Here is a 22,960-nt window from a genome sequence, read left to right as displayed (position 1 = left end):
ATGTACCGTGCAGTAGCGCCACCAACTTTTATGCCAGCTGGACAGTCGGCTAGCGATAATGTGAAGAGTATGCGGATTACCTATCCAGGTGTTTCTTCTTTTTTCTTTTCATTACTTAAATCAGACTGTCAGCTAGGCGAAATGATAAAATGCAGAAGAACAAAGCTAAGTTAACTGTGATCGCAACATATGTAAATGTGTAATATTAGGCAGAAGACGCAGAGCTTTGCTGAGCAGTTATGTCAAATCTTGTCAGTAACTCCCTCATGAGTTCTAGGTGCAGTAAATACAGCACAAAATTATGTGACTTTGGATAGTGCCGTTCACTACAATGGACAGATCCCGCAGGTATCTCCGTATTTGCAAATTTTATTCGCTGTGTGTATAAAAAACCGCATTTTTGTTGCTTATTAAAAATGTTTGAAGCTGTTTTAGAATTTCGAATGTATTGATATATGTTGCAGAACATGGCTTTGCAAACTGGAATGGTATGTGGACAACAAGCATTTCCACCGCAGTTCACTCCAATTCACGGTTTGTTTTGCAAATATTACTTATATAGCCACCTATTCTTATGTGTGTGAACCCAAAGTAAAACTGCCATCGAAATTTTTTTCGCAGTTTTTAAAATTTTGAGAATTTGCAGAAATTAACGATGATAAGACACAGATTATGGCTATGAATGGTGGAGCTCATCTCTTCTCTAACCCACCCAGTAACTTTCCGAGTGATGTACAGCAGAATAGTGGTATTCTGTCAAATCTTCCTCATACAAGTTTGTTTTTCGGAGTTGTTTTCGATGGATTTAGTAAACAAGAATTTTTTCTTTTTTTTAAGAACTTTTAGAAAAATTCATTTCAGATTCACAGCTAATATCTCCTAAAGTTTCTATAACGCCTACCGTGACTGCAACTTTGTCATCTGCACCAACCGGAACCGCATCTTCAACGCAAACTTTTATTGGGAATATACCTGCTGTACCTGATGTAGGAACATTTTCACATATATTTTCTCACCCAATTCCACAAGTAGTACCTAATGCAGAAATTGCGCCGCGAGTGCCTTCGATCGAAGTTACATCATCATCAGATACTGAACAATATCTCGGCACTCATAATGCTCCACCAAGAATTGGAGATGAAGCTCCACCAAGACACCCAACATTTGGTGGTTCCATAGGACTAAGTAGTTTTCTGAAACCTGCTGGCAACAATGGTCAGCAAATGTCTATTCCCCCACAACTGCCTGAAGCATACAGTAGTATTCTTTCTGGTTCACCCGGCCTTCCATCAGTGCCTGGTGCACCACCTGTTAATTATTCTACTGTCGGTGCTGGAATGACTCGACCACCAATGCATGGAGAAACAATAGGACCACCTGCTGTAGGATTATATCAGCAGAAACCTCGTTTGGATCCTAATCTGATGCCAAGTGTGGTATGTTCATAGAATTTCCTCATTCTAAAAGCTTAGAACAAAAGTTACGCAAACTGTTCATGTCCTACAACTCTCCTCTTTTCGGCAGATTTTTCAAAGCATTTTTAAATTTAGGTCCAAGTAATCGAAGAAGATCGTTCAACAAGGAGTGGAACATTTCCAACTGGTTATCCTACAGCTGAACATCCACCACTAACATCAACTGAGTTTATTGCTCAGGATCAGGGTAAGAAATTAAAGTTTGAAGATCGTTTTGTAGTTCTAAAAACAAGATAATAAAGCGGTAGTTCTTTCATTCATTATGAGTGCAGCTGAAGAATTTCAAAAAGTCCCTTGAAGAAATGAGCTTGCTTCTCTTACTCATTATCTTCTATATTGCTTGATAGTTTCATTATTTTTTAAATGAGATGGATTTACAGTTTTTAAATGCATTTGAGGTATTCAAATAGTTTTTAAATTCCCTTTTCAGGCATTTGTAACCCGAAGTTCATGCGGTCTACACTTTATGTCGCGCCTGCATCATCCGATATGTTAAAAAATTCACAAATACCATTGGCAGTCGCTCTCACTCCATTTGCACGTTTGCATCCAAATGAGGTGTTTTATTATATCATTAGCTAGTTGAAATAGAACAAATAGAAATTAAAGCTGTGGGAAGTTATATTTATAACTTGATTTCATCCGGTCTGCCCTGATCTTTAAGAAATAGAAATTTGCAGTAGCATTTATCTTTAGCAGAATACTTTCATAATCTTAATTGGTAATCCATTTGAAACCATCTTCAATTAACCGAACACTAAAGTGATATTGTTTCCAAAAAGTAAGAAAAATAACTTCTGGTATATATGAGTACAATTTTGTGGCACTGAAATTTATTAAATACTGCGCGTTTGACATTTCAGTATATAATATCTATCTGTTGTATTTGTATTTTCATTCACAGTGGTTAGAAAGTACAAAGAATGTGCAAGAAGTGAGATATCAAAAATGTAGTGTAATTAATCATTTGCAATCAAATTCTCAGCGGTTTTAGCATCAGGCTTTTCAGATTTTAAAGTTTTTTTATCTCTTTCAATTTTGTTGATAAATATACCCAGTATGTTTTTTTTTAAAACATCTTAGATACCACCTCCAATCGTGGATCTTGGAGAGTTGGGTCCCGTGAGATGTCATCGTTGCAAAGCTTACATGTGTGCATTTATGGAATTTCAAGATGGTGGTCGTCGCTTCAAATGCCCGTTTTGTTTTACATCCACAGCTGGTATGTTTGGATTCATAATGATTTTGCTTACAAAGATCATTCATTTTGCACTTGTCTGTTTTTGTTTTTAGTGGATGATTCATATTTTGCTCATCTGGATCACACCGGACGCCGAACCGATATTCAACATCGTCCTGAACAATATCTTGGGTCTTATGAACTTGTTGCAACAAAACCGTACTGTAAAGTTTGTTTTTTTCATAATCATATTTTCGAATTTTATGAAACAGACTTCTTAACGTACTTTTATTCCGAGATCATTTCCAGAATGGTTTGAAACCAAAAGAACCTGCATTCATTTTTATGTTGGATGTGTCGTATTCTGCAGTGCAATGTGGCCTAGTATCAATATTTTGTAAAAATATTCGAAATTTGTTGAACGATTTACCCAAGTTTGTTTCCTTCATATAATGAAATGTGGCAATCGAATGAAAGTTCATTTTTATGAATTGAAAATTTTTCTTTATTCTTAACTGCCATAAGATAATATTGCAGAGAATTGGATCAGGTGAATTCGTCTTTGCGCATTGGATTTGCAACATACGATCAGACTATTCATTTCTATAATTTGAAAAGCCATATAGGTCAACCTGAAATGTTGGTCGTTGGAGATGTGAACGATGTTTTTGTGCCATTGGTAGACGGGTTTTTGGTAACATTGGAAGAGGCCGATGTTGTTCTGAATAGGTAGAACATCATATCATCTATGCATTCAAGTATAACTCTCCTTTGGTGATTTTTCACTCAATCTGCTTCCCAAGTTCACGGTCACAATTTCTAAGGTCATTAGTTTATTCCACGCTGAGTTCAAGTACTAGACTGCTTGAACTTAGTATCCAACTTGGAAAAATTTTTTCTCTTTTACTTAACGTATGCAAGAATATGGTTTGCCTAGATTCGATAAAATTCTAGCTCTTGTCATTCTTGCATGTCACAGTAATAGGTTGTCTTTGTATTTTAAGAAGAAATAAAGCGTATCACTTATGTTGACAGTCAACAGGATCGTTGTAGCAAATGACTTTATTTAAAATGATATATCAGCAACAATGAAAATTTGTTCATTTCATAGCAATTATTCATTTATATTTTTTGAGCTTGTTATATGAAATTGAAAAGGTCTTTGGCGAAACGCGAATCACTGAAACAATGCTTGGCCCTGTTATCCAGGCTGGTCTGGATGCACTAAAAGTACGCATGATGTTTTCCATTAGTTTGAATTTCGCTGCAACCAAAACTTTTAATACACAAATTGTAATATTCATGCAGCTTCATAGTCAAACAGAGTTTCAGTGTGCTGATAGAGCAGGGAAGTTGTTCATATTCCATACTAATTTGCCGTTGCTGGATGCACCTGGGAAGTTAAAAAATCGTGAGGATCGGAAACTACTTGGAACAGATAAGGAGAAGGTTATTAATTTAGACCGATGATTTGATTGGACTTGTTGTTTTGCATCTTAGGTGCTGTTAATTTATTTGCAGAAACAAAGTTTTATTTTGATACATATTAAATTCATATTATTGCTGGTCTGTATAGTGGTATCATATTACCGTAGTTGTAGTATGGTTGGTATATACTTTCATTCGTTGAACATTATTTGTTTCAGACTGTATTACAACCGCACATCGATTTTTATAGTAAACTAGGCGAAGAATGTGTGAAAGCAGGTTGCGCTGTAGATTTATTCTTATTCCCAAATTCCTTCGTGGATGTTGCATCACTTTCACCCGTTTGCTATCTAACGGGTGGTTCCATATACAAATATCAATACTTTGAAGTATACTTTAATCATTTTTGATTTTCGATTCATTTATCAAATGACGTGCACAACATGCTGTTCTTTTGCTGCCTTATTTTTAAATTTACTAACTAATTTGTTAATTATTTCGTTGAGTTTCATTTTAGACGCAAAAAGATAGCCAACGTTTCTTGGCAGATCTTTCCCACGACATAAGTCGCGAAATTGTGTTTGATGCGATGATAAGAGTACGTACATCCACTGGTAAGTGTTAGCTTTTGTTTGTTGAGTTTTTGAAGTTTTTTTTCTCTCAAAATAAATGGTTGGGATAATCGCGTTTCTCGACAACTGCATCTGAATGGTAACTTTTTACTTTTGCAAGTACTCTCTGGATCCTAATGGTTTGTTTTGGATCCAAGTTAAAATAAAATTAAAAAAAAATCCGGCATGCATGTAGGGAGTTCATGCTGCCAGTTGTAAGAAATTTTTTTAATAGTTGGTAGTTTTCTGTATTAATCATTCCTTTCAGGTTTACGGCCAACTGGTTTCTTCGGTTCGTTCTTCATGGATAATACTACGGATTTGGAAATGGGTGCCATTGATTGTGATAAAGTGATTTTTCCTTATAATAAACAATAACCGTAATTTTTTAATGTTAAATATATGAAACCATAATTGATGTTTAACATTTGTTTATAGGCAGTTCACGTAGAAATTCGACATGACGATAAATTACCAGAAGGAAGCGCCTACTTACAAGCGGCTGTACTATTTACATCATGTAGTGGACAAAGAAGACTTCGTATCCATAATCTTGCTTTAGCTGTTTCGTCAGATTATAATCAGTTGTATCGTGTTGCTGATTTGGACTGTTTAACTTCTTTCCTCTTTAAACAAGGTAAAAGGCACCTCAACCTTTACTTTCGAAATGTAATTGTTGTCTTCATAATGGAAATTCATTCGTTTCATGTTGAAGCATTTGCAGTTCCACGATTTTATTAACTTTTTTTTCAGCGGAATACTTTTTGCGAGACAAATCTCCTAAGGAAGTGCGGGAAGCAGTGAATGCACGTTGTGCGCAAATGCTAGCAACATACCGTGAGAAGTGTAGTGAACAAGCACCGCTTGGACAACTTATTTTGCCAGAATGTTTGAAACTTTTGCCGTTATTCGCAAACTGCATATTAAAGAATGATGCACTTAGTGGGGGTCGGTTTCCAATCATACAATTCACTAACTTGAATTATTTTTCCTATTTGAAATAAAGACTTGTTTAATTAGCTTAATTGTTTTTTGAAAAGGAGTCGTCAAAATCTTTTTCAGGTAACGATATGACGGTCGATGATAGAGCTTATCTAATGCATCTTATACCGTCCTTGAGGACAGAAGATGCATTAACTTTGTTGTATCCTACAGTATTCCCTGTTTCTGATCTGATGCTTGAGCAGCAGACAGCTGAGGTATTCAGTTTATATGCTTTTTTTTTTTTTTTTTTTTTTTTAATTCATTAGATTATTGTTTATTGTTAACTTTATTTTGATGTTGATTTGCAGATAACATTGCCAGTCTGCATACGCGCTTCTTACGATAACTTATCTCCAGAAAAAGCATATATAATTTTTAACGGTATCATGATGTTCTTATGGATCGGTTTAAAGGTATCACAGGATTGGATGCAAGATGTTTTTAATTCCAACTCAGTCGCACATCTCAATGTGGACAATGTGTGTCTTTGAAATAGTTCATTTGGAAATTTGAACATGCTAAAATTATTTCGCTAGTTTCATTCGTTTAACTCTCCCTTCATTAGGTAAATGTGTTTCAGCATGTCGTACCGGAACGTGACAATGCACGGTCACGTGCTCTACGTTATGTTATTAATCGGGTGAATTTAAATCGGTTGCGACATATGAAACTGTTCTTGATTCGACAACAAGATGCATTAGAAGCTTGGATGAAAAAATTTTTAGTTGAAGATCGTACATCTAGCATGCCCTCATATGTGGACTATTTATGTAACATTCATCGTGAAATTAGAAGTTTGTTGACTTGAAGATGGCATGTTTTCATGTTTTCCATTTCCGTATTTTATTGCCATCTTTTTATTCGGGGAATTGGTTTATCAGTTGTTAATATTAAACTTTGTAATGTGATATGCTGACTGTGACAAACGCCATATCTTTATAATAAAACCAGCGCTTAAAGCATCTTTCTATTTTAGTTTAACGGGATCTCTTCGTCTGGAACTAAAATGTTGTTTCTTTAACATTATAGTGTTTACCAATTTACTATTTTGTAGACCACTATATTGAAGCTCTGGAATGATATTTTCTTACCTTCATTGTATTGTGAGCAATGATTTTAATGGTAATTGTTTGCAAATTATGGTTATTGATGGTCATGACGAATAATGCGATGCATGAGCCATTGTTTGGCATTTGTACGCTCACTCATTGTATACTATTCCGCACTTCGTTTCATTTTCCGACTGAGTCCATGTTTGCATCATCCTTTTCGTTGTGATTGTACTGAAAAGCCTTATTTAGATTCATGATTTATATTTATATTCACACTTAGTTTTATCTTTTTCTTAAAGTGATTTGTTTTCTAATAAATTCATCACTTCCAGTTGCGTCGCTTAATTTCGTCCTGACTGGTCTTGGTATAGATATTCCTTAAGTAGCTAATTTGTTTATATATAAAATTAAAGTAGGCAGCGTTGTTGGTTAAGAGAAGTGGAGGGAAGTTTGCAAATAAAATTCAACATTTAGATTTTCTGAAGCAGAAAGAGTTAGTACTCTGGTTTAAATTGGATGATGCGATGGGGGTTGCATGTTGATATATTAGGAGTTAATCAGCGTGACTGTAATGGGACAGCAGTAGCAGTTCAGATTCTTATTGCGTGGAAATAGGATTGTCAAGAAGTTGGTCATGAATTGGTGTTGTTCATTTCATAGGAGAGATGAGGTTTGCGTCTGAGACTAGACTTTGTGATACGGGACATTATTGGGGAGCTGGTTACACAAGTTTTTGTATACACGTGATTCCGTTTTGTCTTTATTCCGATCTAGTCTTTCGCGACGTCTGGTTGCTAGTAGTGGTTATAGTTGGAGAATTGTACAGGTGGTTTTTCCAGTAACTAGTAATTTCGTATGTTCCAAATTGAAAATTTATACTTATAACTTCGGCTTATAAGTGTGCCATCTAAATCGTATTTATCTACTCGCTGTGAAGTACATAGTGCAGGGTACAGATATGATTATAAAGTAATTTGCAGTGTTAGGGACGAAAGGGCGCGAGATATTTGGACATTGCAATGGACGTCAACGAGCTGCAAGAGGAAAACGATGTATGCGAACGAAAATGAAGTATGCTGTAACGATGGATATGGGATTGGCTTTGGTTTTCGGTATATTGCAGAGGTGGTGGTATGGTTCTACGATATATTAGCATTGTCATCGGATTTGTCAGAGATTTATTCGGCTGTCCAAATCTCAGATATTGCTTTTTTTTCAGGGGCAAAAATCTTTTCGTAATTCTGATGTATATGATAATTCCAAATTTACAAAATGCTCATTCAGCGTAATCTTTATTTGAAAGAGAGAATTGGAATGCTTCAACCGCGTTGATGTCTGTCATAGTCCTATCTCTCGTAGTGATTTCCTTATTTTGTTTCCGAACAGTGGGAAGTTCTCTTTTAAACGAGATCGAATTGCATTGCTCCTTAAACTGGGTTTTTACAAGTTTATTTGTAAATAAATGGTGTGCTCTGACAAAATCTGTACATGCCAGTGCGGTTGTCGGAGTGCTTAACGGTTAGATGAGTTGCCACAAGTTTCATAGCGTCGTTTGTAACCACATCACTATTCTGAATTTAATCACATTAGTAATCTATCGTAAGCTGCGTAAATCATCTTATTTTTTCTCAGAGGTTATCAAAGAGTAGGAAAACAAATTCTTACCTAACAATAGAAGGCTTTTTTAGGATGTCGTGTTGGAAGAGCCTTATGGGATAGACAATGCCAAATCTTGCCATTGTTTCTCATCGAACATTTCTCTAATTCTGTTGTATAAAGCATTGTGTTATACATAACCATAGGAATGTTTACAGGTATGTACTTTGTAGCCAATTTTTATCTATCAATAACATTTCAGATCGCGTGCCCCGGCAAACTATGATAGTTCCGGGTCCAGGAGCAGTAGTTAATGATATCCGTAAGATGTCGCTAACCAAAAGCAAAACGACGCTCCACAGCTTTGATCATCTTGTCAAAGGTAAGCTGTATCTGTTTTTGATCTTTGATTGTTCCTCGTACAATTAGTTTTGCTTTATTTTAATTTTCTAGCAGAGACTAATTTTTTTTCACTGTTCTAGGTCGTTCATGTTTAATTTGACACGCATTTTTTTTTTTTTTTTTTTTTTCAACCTGAGCTAACTGATTGAGTCTACAGTTAGAATTCTTTCGTCAACTGTTACTGTTCATGTGAATTATATGTTTGCTAGGAACGCAAACATGAGTTGAACATAAGCATAAAGAAACATTCTGATCTACAAATGAAAGGTGGGAAAAAAAATGAATGTAAAAGAGGAAATAATGTGGAAAAGGAATTTGAAAAGATCTTTTAATAGTTCGTGCACAAGTTGTGTAATATTCAAAATAATCCAGTTTAGCTGTGCACATTACACTCCTTTTGTGGTCATTAAAGAATCAGTGGCATTATTAGATTTTTTTATAGATTTTGTTTCTGAGTTCCGCTGGATCATCTTTTAGAGATAACGTAAGCATTCGACAGATTTTGTTAATATTACATTTATATGTATATCGTTAATAATAGGTTTATTTGTCATAAGATGTCCAAGATGTAAGGCTGCTAATGGTGCTGTAGAATTTTTTTAAGAATTTTTTTCCGCTTCCATATGTATATAAGAAATAGTAGAAGATGAGAAAAGGAGCAGAAAATGGAAGATAAAAGAAGAGAGGATAATTCTTCATTATGATTATGTTTATATAGTTGATGTGATGAAGCACATGCTTCAGATCGGGGTTTTGAGTCCTTGTTGTTCTGTTCTGTTCCTGTTCCTGTCCCTGTTCTGGCTTGTGCCGTTTGTTCTGCTCTGTTTGAACTTTTCGAAGAGTCGTCAGGCTTTTTGTTTGGCTCACTTCCTAACTACATTTATTATTTTCATTAGTTACGTTGTTGTTGGTAATATTATTAGCATACTGCAACGTTTGCTAATAGTGATTTTGGGTATATGTGATAAATTATGTGTGATTACATATCCTTCCATGTGTACGTATTTCGTGTGTATCTATATTTTTGTTCATTTGTCCTTGTAGTTATATGTTTTGTGACAAGGAATGTTATGGCTTTTGAAACGGTGTGTGTTTATATAAAATTTCTTGTTAAAACGTTCTGTCAAATAGCTTTCAAAAATAATATTCTGACAACGATATGCTTCAGGTGCTAACCTTGTTTTGCATTATTTTTATGCGAATTTCTATATGCATAGACTCTGTAAATGAAGGCTATGGTCAGTTAGCTAAATTATTGTCAGTATTTTCCTTAACTGATGAATACCTGATAGTATTTACTAAGTCATTTCATTCCGAAACTATTTTATTCTCCACTCTGATGAAGTGAAAACTTACACCTTGTTTACAGTTGCTTCTACAGTGTAATGTATGTCACAGTTTAAGTTGGCATGATTTTTCCTACATGTGTTTGACAGCTTTAGAGCAATATAATAAAACGGTTAGCAAATCCGCTCCCAGATTTCAGTCATGCTACGAAATAATTGTATGCTGCAGCAGTAGATTGTTCAATTATGTAACCAGTAGCAAAAATAACAACAGTGAGAATTTCAGAAACAGAATACAGTTGTTAAGGTATTACAATGAAAAAAATGTTTTGTGTATTGTATTTTTTCAACACTGCTAACGTTTATTTTGTCAAAAATAATTTGGTCTTCTTAGTTGAATATTTTTTTCTATTATCCAGTAAGCACCCCATTTTGCAGCTCTTTGATGTGGCAATAATGCTACTGTTTACTTCTGTTCTGATCCATAATATCGACGGAAATCTCTTCTTATAGGGCTCGACTGTTTGTTTTATAGCCATTGTCGCGAGAATGCAGCTGCATAATTGTTACCAGCATTTGCATCATCGTTGTACTGTCACTACTACGCATTTTTGATGGGAGATGTTTCACCTTTTACTCATGGATTTGAACATATAAACATCCACAAAATGAATGCCAAGATTGGGCGTAATTAGGAAATCTTATTTGAAATAAAGGGCATCTTCCGGTGACTAAACATTAGTACCTAAAGGATCAGCTTTGCACAAATCGTAGCATGCTTCCCTTGGCTAATTGGTATGCAACAAAAATTGCGATCTTCTGGAAGAATGAAAAATGGGTCGTTTTATTGCAAACTCCATTCTATCATTGCGTGCAGTTTGTTTGTGATTTTTCCAAAAGATCTGTTGTATTTTCTTGCCGTTCTGGATATACGCATTTTGAAGTGTTATGAATACAGTCTTCCGCTATTGCTGTTAATATTTTGTGCTGTGTCTGCATAAATTTCGAGAAATTCAATGGTTCGGGCAGCGCTATGTGCAGCCAGTAGTCGTACAGTTGAACATATTGTTGATATGAGCAGTAAGTTGTTAATCCGTCTTTGGCTCTTTGTGGAAGGATTGACTGATTCGAGATTTCCAGGAAATTGGAAGATTGAGCATAGCTGTTTTCGTTCTGTGAGTTCTTGTGGAGTGGGACTGATGATTTGACTGATGTTTTAAGCATTTGAGAGCATAAATCCATGCTTTTTTTTGGTTTAACTTTACTTCTACTGCCGTAAATTTAAGACACTATTTTCCATGAGAAACACACAGCTGCAATAAAATAGTCATCTGCGGAAACTCAAGTTATTTTTTGAGACTGTTCGTTGTGGTGAGACTCGAAAATCAAGTTATACGTCTTTATTCTCATGTGGATATTTGGTATGAATATATGTGAAGTGCAATTAAAGATGAAAACTGCCTTGTGTTCATCGTTTGAATTTTCAGAAATCCGTTCCCAACTAAATGACCAATTGCGTTGCTTGGAAACCCGAACGGAGGCGCAGGTAACTCACAGACTGTAGTTTCTTCTGCATAATTCCAATATTCTTGTAACTTTTCTTAAGTAGTACTTTATTATTTTGAAAATTTGGTTCGTAATAAGCTGTCTTGAATGCAACTGATTTTTGGAAATTTCATGTGAAGTTTCTGCAGACTGCTATTTTACTGGAACTAAATGATTACTATCGGAAGAAAGCGGAACTTGATGGCGAATATGGAAAGCAGCTTGAAAAACTTGCAAAAAATATTATGCAGAAACATAAAAATGAGCGGTATAAGTAGGTTTTATGTTTTTTGTCGATTTGTTTTTGCGAGTTACCCGAATTTCATAGAAGATAAAGTGAACTAGAGGACCAGTATTTTTTTCTTGGTTAGTATTTCTTATTAGATAAGTGATAAGGAGGTGAGCATAACAGTAAAAACACTGGTTCTAAACGGAATTTTAATTTGGAGCAATACAGCAACAGTACTTTTTATATTCGGAAAATTTTCTTTTGATATGCAAAAAAAATGACGTATGACTGGTTATGAAGGCTTTACGCTATGTTTAATTCCTTCGTTTTTTTTTCTTTTTGCATTGTACAAATCCTAATTTGATTGGCACTGTTGGTCTTTTTTCACTTTCACGGAGTTTGCAGGCGTGATGCTTGGACTTTACATTCAACGTGTGGGCTATGGCAACAGCTGGTGGATCAGACAAAGGAGGAAGCTAAGCAGAAGATGGCTTTGGCTGATTTATACGCAGCTCGTCTTACAGTACTTATTACTCAGAGAGCAGATGATTTACAGCGTATTTCTCGAAAAGTATAACTTTTTCTTGTAGAGTTATCTACATAGGTTAAAAATATATTCTACTGTTATTGTAGGACTAGCAAATACGCGACTAATTGTCTATTTTCAAAGATTTTTGGTGCTAGGTTGGATGTGAATTTTGATTGTTAGTGTTAAAAACATTATTAACATAAGTCCGTGTGTGAAAATGTTGGGTGATAAGCATGAATGATTAAGAAATCCATTCTATATATTGATACAGAGAACCAAGAAAAAAAAAATTAATGATAGAACAATATATGTGATAAAAATGGCTTAGTCAGATATACCGGAATAGGTTACTTTGACGGATGAGATGAATTTGTTTGAGTACATCATCTCAGAGTCATTGTTTATTTTACTGTTTATTCTGTCTGAGTTTTCGTTTTCATAAGTGTGATATCATAGAGGCGGATGCTTTCATTTAAGTACCATCATGCTTGTTGCCAAGGCATTTAATCACCGCATCACTTACATTAATAGTAGACGGGATGCATTCTTCCTTTCATTAATGTGCATATCTGTAATATATCCCTTGATTGTTTGCTGCAGCAAAAAACAGTTGTCTTCCTCATCGACTAATATGTTCTAATACTAACTTTCCTATATTTGTGGTACAATCTTTATTCATCAAATATCTGCTAGAAAAAATGACGAAGGCCATGGAAAGATGTTTGCAGTATAAACATGTTTCTGAAGTTTATGAGCTTAAATAATGAAGTTTTTAATGGAAAAAGATTTGAATATTGTTAATGAGCCGTTTATCTTCATAAGAATTTTTGGACCAAATTCTTTTATTTCTTCCCTACATTGCTTTATCATAATTTTCTTCACCCAAACTTTTGAAATGTGTCGTAATATTCTCGTTTTGTTCATAAGCTTGAGGATTTATATTTTATATATTTCATTTCTGGTAATTTATCATCCCGAAAATAAGTCAGACTAACCTAAGCCTTCTATTATGATTATCACTGTTACAGTGTCGCGAAATAGGTGCACTTGCTCACGGTGAAATATGTCGAGTGATAAATGAACTGCATACTGCCATGAGGACTTACCAAGTATGTTATCATTTTGAGATGATCATTTCCAAACTCTATGTGTCACTGACTTTAGGTATATTAATTATCATTTTGTGTAGGTAGTGTCTCATGTTTCAAGGTTTTATCAATAATGCATTGTAAAATTGTATGCTTCAGGGTTATGCATCCTCCAGTTTTCAGTCATAATTATATGAGTTCCCTTTGTTTATATGAATTACCTTTCAGAAAAAGTTTTCTTTTTACAGCTTTGTTTTCTTGAATGTTCATCTCTAGAAAGCAAATTTCGCCAAGTTGAAGAAAATAAGGCAAAATATGAAGAAAATAATCCAACGAAGCTCGGTATTACTCGTAAGCATCGGTGTTTAGCAAAGCTTTATAATAAGGTAAACTTTAAAAATTATTGCTGATAAGAGTTTAATAAGTTATAAGAATTTACTTTCTTTCTTTGTTTTATGAATTTATTTTTTAGAGGCTGGAAAAATACAATGCGATAAAACTAAAATGTTTGAAAGCCAGAAATGAGTATCTGTTATGTGTGCAGGCGGCCAATGCAGCTTTGCATAAGTATTTTGCTGACGATCTTTCTGATCTCATCGATGTATGTTTTACACCATTCTAATAAAAAAACATTCGTAATCCAGAAATTATTTCAATATAATTGTATTTTTATTTGGATATAAGAGTAATTTATTTGAATGTGATTGTAATTTTATATTTTTATTTGAAATAAATTATTTGAATATAATTGTAATTTTTTCAGTTGAAGGATTTTATATTGTAACTTATCAATAAATTCGTTTAGTGCATGGATCTTGGTATGGATCAGTGGTTACAGGGTTTTATAAATTGTGCCGTGACAGCGCGGAAAGATATGTGTCAAAAGGAAATGGATGCTTTAGCAGAACTTTGTGGATTTAAGGAATCACTTGATTCAAAGACGGATAAACAACGGTTTATTGAAGCAAATCATGCGACTTTCATGCTGCCAAAACGATTCGAATTCAGGCAACATTTATGACGTGTTTTAAGTTCCCATTCGACAGAATATCAACTTAATTTGCTTGGACGAAACTTTTCTAACAAGTTCATTTCAAATCAAGTTATTTATTTGGTACTTTCTGTCCTTTTCTAGCTGTATTTTCAAAGCAAAATTTCAGGGGGCAGATTGGTGATGCAGTGTCTACGGTAAGTGCAACCGATGTCGTTGCTGAAGAACTGCAACAGCGGCATTTGCAAATCGAACGGAGACTTGCTAATGTGAGGTATTTAATTTTTGAAATTGACTTTCACTTCATTCATATCATTTTAGGTTCAAACTTTGGCTAGATTCTGATGTGGTTTATGGTCCTTCACTAATGTTTTATTTTTGCCAACCACAGGTATTTCTCAAAGGAAGCCCATTAACAAACAACGATTTCATTTTCCTTGTTAAATAATTTCAATTTTTAAGAATTGAGTCGGAAGAAATATGGAAAACCTTGGAGTCCACAGAAAAAGCGGTTGCTGAACGTTTTATGGAGGCGATGACTAGTTCGGTTGCATCTGCTGAAATTCCAAATGATACATCACGTGAAGATTGTAATGACTCAAGCATTTACAACTTTAAAAATAGACTAAATGCTAACGAATTATATGACTTTTATCTTGGGGTTAGTCTAATCATTTATATGAGGTCTTAATTTATTTTTTTTTTTTTAGTACTGCTGTGTATAATTTAGGGTAATTCATTTTGGTACGAATCAGCTTAAACGGGTTTTTTTTTTCAGAAATTCAGTCATTATATGCTGAATAGTAACTTAATCGAACGTCTAGAAGCACGGGCAAATGGAATTGCCTTAGCTTTGAACGGGTATTCCAGCAAAAGTTTTGATGGTAGCACCAGCTCTGTTGTTGTTCCTACCCCTAACTCTTTCTGTCGTATGTTTTTGAAATTTCGGTTTAAGTATAGTTTAGAGCAAAAAAGTAATTACAGTTTAAGTATTTTTCATATTATTTGTCTCTTTTTCGGATCTTCTTGTCGATACTGTACGGTGAGGGAATATTATTTTCAGAAGATGGCGATGACAGCGCAATCTTTCCTTCCGTTCGTAAAAGTGCGAAAAAAAGAATTGGCAGTGGTTTGCTATCAGATGGTATTAGGCGTCCGAAGCTCTTTGGCGGTAGTTTGGATGAGTATGTTGAAGCAACAGGAGAAACAATACCTCTCATTGTCACTTCAACTATACGGTTAATAGTAGTATATTGTCGGTCCATAATTTTTCATATTATTCCATTTCATTGAACTGTCATCTGAATATTTTCAACTATCTTCTCTTCCAGTGTATTATCCCAATTCGCTTTACATCATCAAGGAATATTCCGTATATCAGGCTCACAAATTGAAATTAATATATTTCGAGAAGCATTTGAAAAAGGTAATAACATATTTAATTTTTTCTTTTATTCTCTTCTCTGGCCATGTAAAAATTAGCGTACTGGCGATACAATTGTAGGTGAAGATCCATTACGACATGTTGTTGATGCTACAGATGTCAATTCAATTGCGGGTGTTTTGAAACTTTATTTACGTGAACTTCGTGAATCCCTTTTTCCTATATTTCTTTTTGATCAGTTAACAGAGTGTGCGAAATGTTCAAATGCTGATGAATTCGTCAAACAGGTTTTTTCTGTTTTCTTTAATGAATGCATTGTTCTGAAAAGTTTAGATTTTGAGTTTGTTTAGAGCTTAGCTTTGAACGTTATCGTTTAGACTTTTGAACTTTAATTTTTCACTTTTTTAGTGGTGCTGCTGTAAATGATATTTCGTTGCCAGATTTCTATTACTCTTCAGGTTGTACCGCTTATCCAGAAATTGTCACAACCTACTCAGCTTGTATTACGATATCTGTTTGCGTTCCTCAATCACCTCAGTGAATTTAGTGATGAAAATATGATGGATCCGTACAATCTTGCCATCTGTTTCGGACCTACACTTCTTCCTATTCCAGAAGGAAAAGATCAGGTTGTGCGACTTACATTTTCATTATTCATTGTTAAATGCTTCTTGCAAAATTCGGAGTCAATACAGCTTTAAGCACGATGAAATTATCTACAAAAAACTCGTGCCAAGAACTCAGTATTGTCGATCTCTCCCTAAATAATATCTTTTTAGTGATTTGTAGGTCATCCTGCCAAATCAATTATAACTCAGTAGCGGTCAGAGTTTAAACTTAATAATACTGAACGGAAAACGAGCACCCTTCTTTGTTTCATCCTTCTTTTTTTTGATTGAGACAGGTTGATCGGACGACGGACTTTTCTGGTGTGCCTGCTCCTATTTGTGCTAACATTATGATTGGTAACATAGGTCATATCTATGATATTTGTTACTGCCTAGAAAAATATATCTTTTTTAGGAAAATGACGATATTTCAGGTCTTTTACCATAATTTTGTAAATGAACTTGTGAAGAATTTGATTGTTTATCACGAACAAATTTTCTCCACAGTATTACGCGGTCCGCGGTATGAGAAGTATCTAATTGAATCCGAGCAAGCACTCTTTATTGATGAGCAGTAAGTAACTGCTTTTCTTTTAGATTCAAATTTTTGATCAAAATTTTAATTCCCAATTAAATGAAGGTCAGATATGTTACTGTGTTTTGTTTAATGCATGTAAGTCAGGCTTTATGCAACATTATAGTTTTTTAGAGAAAGTGCCGTTAGTGGTGATGAAGAAATTATAACGACACCGACTGATTATTCAAACGAAAAATCGTTGACGGGACTTAAAGCACTTATGGTGGCTCCATCTTGGAATGCTGCTGTGGAAATGCTATCACCAGCTTCAGATGCCGCTGCATGCACATTAGACAACCTTCCAGAATATGCCGTTGCTTCAGCTGACCAGAATCCTGTGCTCTCAAATTTTTTTGACAATTCAGCGTACGATATTACTTCTTCTATAGTGCATTTATGTTATTGGGTTCACTAAATTTGCAAAACTTCATTTCAAATTCTCAAAGGAAAAAAAGAATTCTAGGCATTTTTTAATTCCTGAGTTTCCAAATTAGGTGTCGAGGTTTTTTTGTTTTAAGGTTGTCAGCAAAATTAATGCCTGGACTAGATAATGATGTAATGAGGCGTTTTGAAAGTAGTAGTAATACAACTGTGGCAGGTGCTCAGAACCTTTTATTGATTAACAACAATGAAATCTCGTCGAAGCAGGTACATCCGGAAATATTTCAATCTATCAGTGAAAATATTTAGGGCTTTAATTTCTTGATGTCTCGTTTAGCTGCTGAGACTTGTCGGACGATTGTTTTTGTATGGCGTTGTTTTCTTAAACGGTTATCAGTAATTAATTCAGAAAGCTGACATTTTTTATGGTTAACAGTTTCAATGATTGAACTATTTGTGGATACTTCTATCACTAGTCGTATTTCTCTTTAGATATGAATTCGTGAAGTTAGGATGATAAACTCCGTAATATGTGGGCAGGTTGGAATTTGATTTAGAGATTTTTTTTTCAACAGCTGTAATAAACAATGTAAATTATTCTTAGAAACGAGCGCAGCAGCAGGTCTGGTCTCGTCGAGGATGTGGCGTGAGTTCGCTACGTGAACAGCTGCACCACAGTCGAGTACAGCAGCAGGCTTTTACCAGTGATAAGTTGTTAGTTTTCTCTTTTTTTTTTTTTTTTTTTTTTAATAATAATTCTTAATTAAAACAACTGTTTTTTCTAAAAACTTGTAAGAACTTCTCGAATTTTTCAGTAGTAAATTTACAAATTTGATATTTGAAATCTGATTTCAGATCACCGTCATCATCTTCTTTAGATGCTGTCATTTTTGATAATCGTTTCGATGGAATAATGTTCGGAAATAAAGTGTCATCAATTAGTAACGAAACTCCTGAAAGGAAAACGGTATCTCTTTCGAAGGAAAATGCTTGTTTCATCTAATCGTTTCCTGAACACTTTAGTTTATAACTTTCAGTGATTTACTTTTTCTACTTATACTGTTGTCTAGAAGGGTAACTTTGTGCAACTACTTGATTTGTGAACAATTTTATAATAGTATTCCAATTTCTGGTAGAGCTTCTATTCAGTTTTTCTATAGCTGGAATGATATTTCAGAAGTCGGAAAGTTGTTTTTCTCTTAATTTCAGTTTATTTAATTGAATTTTTGTTCTAGATATTTCATGAGAAGCTGAGAAGTATGGAACCAGATTTAGTACGCTCTCTTCCGCATGATATGATTACTGTTCATCCAAATCAGCCACCAAGAAATACATAGTAATGGGTTGTGCGTTTTGAGACCAAAAGAAACATAATCCCATCATAAATCACATTTTTTTTCTTCAAAGACATGTTAATAAAGCGGTTATATCAGAGCTATTTAAAAAAATTGTAATTGTAAAATTCCGTAGTATTAAGCAGTTTATGCATGTGTTCTAGGGACTTTCAATAATTTATACATAAAAAATTCTGCTTTGTATTTTGCAGTATTCATTTGCTTTAATGCGAAACATATCTTCCATTACATGTTCGTTGAGATACAAATTTCTGTTTTGTTATAGTCGTTTTTTATTTATGTATGTTACCGAAAAAATAAAAGATTATCCATTGAGAAATATTTTGCGATGAGCAATGCATTGGTGACCAACATTCTTTCCAGTTTCAAGTCAATTGAACATTCAGTTCAATTGACTTGAAACTTTTTGGATAGAAAAGAATTGTCGGAATTTAAGATAGTGCTCAATATCTTACAAACATTGGTGTATATATCTTGCAGTTTTCTGAGGATGGAAAGGCATGATCAATTGTGATTGCAATTTCAATATTTTAGGTTCAGATGCGACGGGTCTTCACTGTCGCTAGCAAAAAAAGTGGCCGAACACCGTATTTCTTATGCATACGTTGTCGAGCAGATGTAAAAGCAGATTCTAACAAAGAGTTGAATTTGGATAATGAGTCTGAACGGATGACGACATCCTCTCGGATTGGAATTGTTACTCCTGAGGAAGCGATCCATCACTTATGTGTTCCTGAACCTCCAGATCCTGGGGCATGTTGTGCGTCTGGATGTGCAAATTGTGTTTGGATTGAATATGCTACCGAACTAATGCGTTACTACAGAGATCGCCCTTTGCATGAAGCTATGAGTGAAATTGACAGAGTAGTCCCAGACATTGGTGTTCGAGAATTTGTCAAAGCAGAAGTCCGTGAACGTACCAAATGTTGATTATGTAATAGGCTGTTGTTTCAAAATTATTTTCCATTCTCGGGTTCGATAAATCTCTTTAAGCTTGACTGTTCAATACTTTTCTCCAAGGAGGTTTGCGATTTCTGCTCTGTTTCAGTCTTCTGCCATTTCGTGCTGTATCATTTTGCTAGTTTATTTGTAGCGATGCATGAATATTCATTCTAAAATTAGTAGTATTCTATATGTATTAAAAACTTCATGATTTCAAGCTAACTTCTGCATATTACCTAATAATATGATTTTGCGATTTGTGTGTCGAATCTTAAAACTACAAATCTTAATTTTTATATATTATATGTGAATAACATCCGCTGGTAGCTCTGATGCAATCACTACTTCAACGCTATGTGTAAACGGCTAGGCTTACAGCGTGATATCAAATTAATGCATTTTGACAATATATTGTTATTTAATATGTCGTGGTTTGTTTTTATGTCTACCATTACAAGTGAGACACGTTCTGGTGTTGGTAGAATTTCTATCGAAGCCCTTTACAGCTTTAGTTTTTCTGTGCTTAGTAAGATGAATCATGGGAACTCCTTGCAAATATACTGCTGTTGAATAACTAAAGCTAAGCACTTCCACACATGAATAATATAGAGTAAAGAAATAGTTTAACAAGTGATACTGTTGTCCAACTAATGACGATTCAAATAAAGTTTTATTGTATAAAGTTTATGGAAACAAGCTGGAAGTATTTTTTTCGGTGTTCGAATTCATGAAAGCGTGAACGAAATTGAGTAGCTTGCAAAGTTTGTCCTTTCTTGTATGCCTGAGAGCTCAGTTGTCATCCAATGGACAGAGACCAGGTCCAGGCAGATCCAGCTACGAACTTTTTAACCGCAGCAATGACGATATACACTTTGCTATCGTCATTATCATAGATGTTATAGGTGAATCGATTTCGACTTATTATTATAGGTGAATCAATTTCGACTTATTTGTAGAACAGTGGAGCTTAATTCGTTTAGCGAGAGATTTTTGAGGAGTGATTTATTAAATTTCAATTATTTAAGTTCATTAAGTTCTTCAAAGCATCACAATCGGGATTTAGGTTTGCCTATCATCTATTTTGGAAAAAATATTTTCATGGCTTAGAGCCGAAACATTTTTAAACCTTATTTAATGACTTTTGAGTGATTTAGTTTTCGATAGTTCTTTTCCAGAATTTTATTGGAAAAAAGTTTTTACAAATCCCTACTCTAAGTAATTGAAGACAGTATGGCCTCTTAATTGATGTAATATCCCAATTTTGATATTACAGATCAAACAGAGCAAAGAATGAAATATGTGTTGAAATTTAAACCAGAAGGATCTTTATGACGCATAAAATCATGTAACCAATTAGGAGCGCATCTATGACTACTCGTGCAACTTCAAGCAAACAGAACTGTGAATACCGCGGGATAAATATGAAAATTTTTTAAAACAATGGTCTACAAGGAAATGGAAATAAAAGTTAAAAGATTAATAATAAAATAACCTCACGAGCAAATTTGACAGCATAAAATAATTATTAGTAGTCAGTGAAAAGTTTAGCGGAAAATTGAAAGAACGGTTAAAGTTGAAGCCTATAGAGATCTTAAAATTGATAAGGGAAGGTACAGTTCAGTAAAGAATAATTAGACGGACAAACTAAGCCATCAAAAAGTATTTACAATATTTGACAATAAGGTAATTAAAGTAACTGGATTTCCCAAAGAAACCTCAGAATGTCCTCACTATAGCGTTTAATTTGCATGACAACTGGGCTGAAAGTGGTCAGTTACTCTCAACGGAAGTTTTATTTTGGGAACGAAATACTAGCCTGTATACAGAAGCATCATTTTCCTAATTCAATCCAAAGGGTAGGACATACGCAGTTCGAATCACTTCTAGAACATTTGTTTTTCCTCTTCTTGTCCTCAATTTTCCGTCGCGAACAAATTTTTAACCGTTCAGCCAGTGATGAGTGGTAATATAATAAATGTTGTTCTAAAGTTTACGTAGATGAGTTTTGGAATTCCTGCGGCCGAGAATCCCAACAATGTGAGCCAACAATTCCAGAAAATTCGTACCAGAGGGTCAGCCTAAAAATAAGGCATCTGTACGTATGTGCATGAGAATGAGAATGAAAGATGCTAATTCTTACTTTAAAAATTATAGTAAAGTACAAACACTATCTGAACATCACCAGATACGTCACTGATGGTTCACCTTATTTCATATGACGCCTCAATAACTATCCAAAGGCTATGAATATTTCAAGCAGCTGTGGGATTTAATGCTAAACGTACTCTTTACTTATTTACTGAAATCCAAACTTTTGATTTATTGCAGTCCTTTCTCGTCATCTTTCTTTTTTTTACTATAAGTATTACGAGCATCAAATCAAAGTAATATATCGGGAAATGATTTGCGAGAGACATACAATTCAATAATTTAATTTTTGTATGTCTGGTATGTTTTATAAATGGACTGCAACTTCAAAACTACTTCAGAATCCTAGGCAGTGGTAATTGAGATAAGTTAACTGTTGGATAATAGATTATTTGAGTTGATTGCTCCTTTATTTTGCCTTCTTTAAGGCAAACATTCATATCATATCTAAGGTTATATGACTTCCTTTATTTCACTTATTATGTTAAGACACTGAAAGTAAGTTAACTTTTCAGCATGTTTTATCGTGTTAAATTTATTCTTTCCGACAATACATTTGATGTTTGAGATGAGATGGCATTTCACAAATGTCTATCAAACATATATTTTTTTGGAGTGGAGAGAGGATGGGTAAGATGAAGGAGAACTAAAAATTAGCAATACAACCTACAAAATTCCTCCAATACCCCTCTATCAGGGTGACCCCAACAGACGTGCAAATCTCATGGGAGGCCGCGTTTTGTTTGTCATTGATTAAGCGCAGGCTGGTGTATTTTTGATATCATTTTGTGTTTGCCTCATTATCTCAGTGGTAAGGAAATCTCAAGGCAGTTCTCCTGGTTGTTAAATAATATTTTAGGCATGTTGACGAATAAGACGGATCGTCCCATATAACCTTACTACTTTCGGACCATTTATTCGTTTAGCGATTTCTTACTGAGTTCCAAAAGGAAGGTGATGTACTGTCACTTGAATATGCAACGCAACAATATAGTTATAATTGGATAATTAACTAAACAAGTGAGTTTATTTTTATTTTGAAAGTGATGTTCTTGAAAAAATTCAAACTGATGAGAACTGCATTTGGATTTTCAAGAATTGAAAGTGCTTCAAATTGAGACATAAATAGGAAATATGACAGTTTTCTTATTATGTGTAGAAAAGCCACT

General features: G+C 34.4%; 3 protein-coding genes across 4 annotated transcripts; all 3 read left to right on the top strand.

Moving 5' to 3' along the window:
• Positions 1 to 6,486, top strand: Bma-sec-24.1 (Uncharacterized protein; the record flags this gene model as incomplete). 2 transcript variants are annotated; one of them, XM_001899353.2, is made up of 21 exons in its annotated part: positions 1 to 88; positions 278 to 348; positions 465 to 534; positions 647 to 775; positions 862 to 1,436; positions 1,551 to 1,662; positions 1,906 to 2,033; positions 2,559 to 2,697; positions 2,769 to 2,884; positions 2,965 to 3,089; positions 3,193 to 3,384; positions 3,792 to 3,885; positions 3,988 to 4,104; positions 4,302 to 4,472; positions 4,601 to 4,697; positions 4,963 to 5,045; positions 5,133 to 5,331; positions 5,448 to 5,642; positions 5,757 to 5,893; positions 5,987 to 6,157; positions 6,259 to 6,486. In XM_001899353.2, the coding sequence occupies 21 exons, from the start codon at positions 1 to 3 to the stop codon at positions 6,484 to 6,486; spliced, it is 3,237 nt and encodes a 1,078-aa protein (XP_001899388.2). The 2 variants fall into 2 exon arrangements, with proteins under 2 accessions (XP_001899388.2, XP_042929586.1); XM_043073652.1 differs by lacking the exons at positions 1 to 88; positions 278 to 348; positions 465 to 534; ... (6 more) ...; positions 2,965 to 3,089; positions 3,193 to 3,384 and having other exon boundaries at positions 3,844 to 3,885.
• Positions 6,487 to 11,030: 4,544 nt separating this feature from the next.
• Positions 11,031 to 18,683, top strand: Bma-srgp-1 (Uncharacterized protein; the record flags this gene model as incomplete). The annotated part of the gene is made up of 21 exons (XM_043073651.1): positions 11,031 to 11,094; positions 11,502 to 11,560; positions 11,709 to 11,833; positions 12,194 to 12,359; positions 13,346 to 13,426; positions 13,654 to 13,791; positions 13,878 to 14,006; positions 14,211 to 14,413; positions 14,566 to 14,670; positions 14,859 to 15,057; positions 15,175 to 15,325; positions 15,460 to 15,634; positions 15,728 to 15,822; positions 15,901 to 16,067; positions 16,239 to 16,409; positions 16,823 to 16,962; positions 17,098 to 17,331; positions 17,484 to 17,613; positions 17,951 to 18,060; positions 18,202 to 18,313; positions 18,582 to 18,683. The coding sequence occupies 21 exons, from the start codon at positions 11,031 to 11,033 to the stop codon at positions 18,681 to 18,683; spliced, it is 2,856 nt and encodes a 951-aa protein (XP_042929585.1).
• Positions 18,684 to 19,241: 558 nt separating this feature from the next.
• Positions 19,242 to 19,631, top strand: Bm2844 (Uncharacterized protein; the record flags this gene model as incomplete). The annotated part of the gene is made up of 1 exon (XM_001899355.1): positions 19,242 to 19,631. One exon carries the CDS (start codon positions 19,242 to 19,244, stop codon positions 19,629 to 19,631), a length of 390 nt encoding a protein of 129 aa, XP_001899390.1.
• Between the last annotated feature and the right edge of the window lie 3,329 nt (positions 19,632 to 22,960).

Source organism: Brugia malayi (assembly GCF_000002995.4).
Source record: "Brugia malayi strain FR3 genome assembly, contig: Bm_v4_ChrX_scaffold_001, whole genome shotgun sequence".
Lineage (NCBI taxonomy): Eukaryota > Metazoa > Nematoda > Chromadorea > Rhabditida > Onchocercidae > Brugia > Brugia malayi.
The sequence above is the reverse complement of the archived record's forward strand: the minus strand, read 5'-3'. Positions and strand labels throughout refer to the sequence as shown.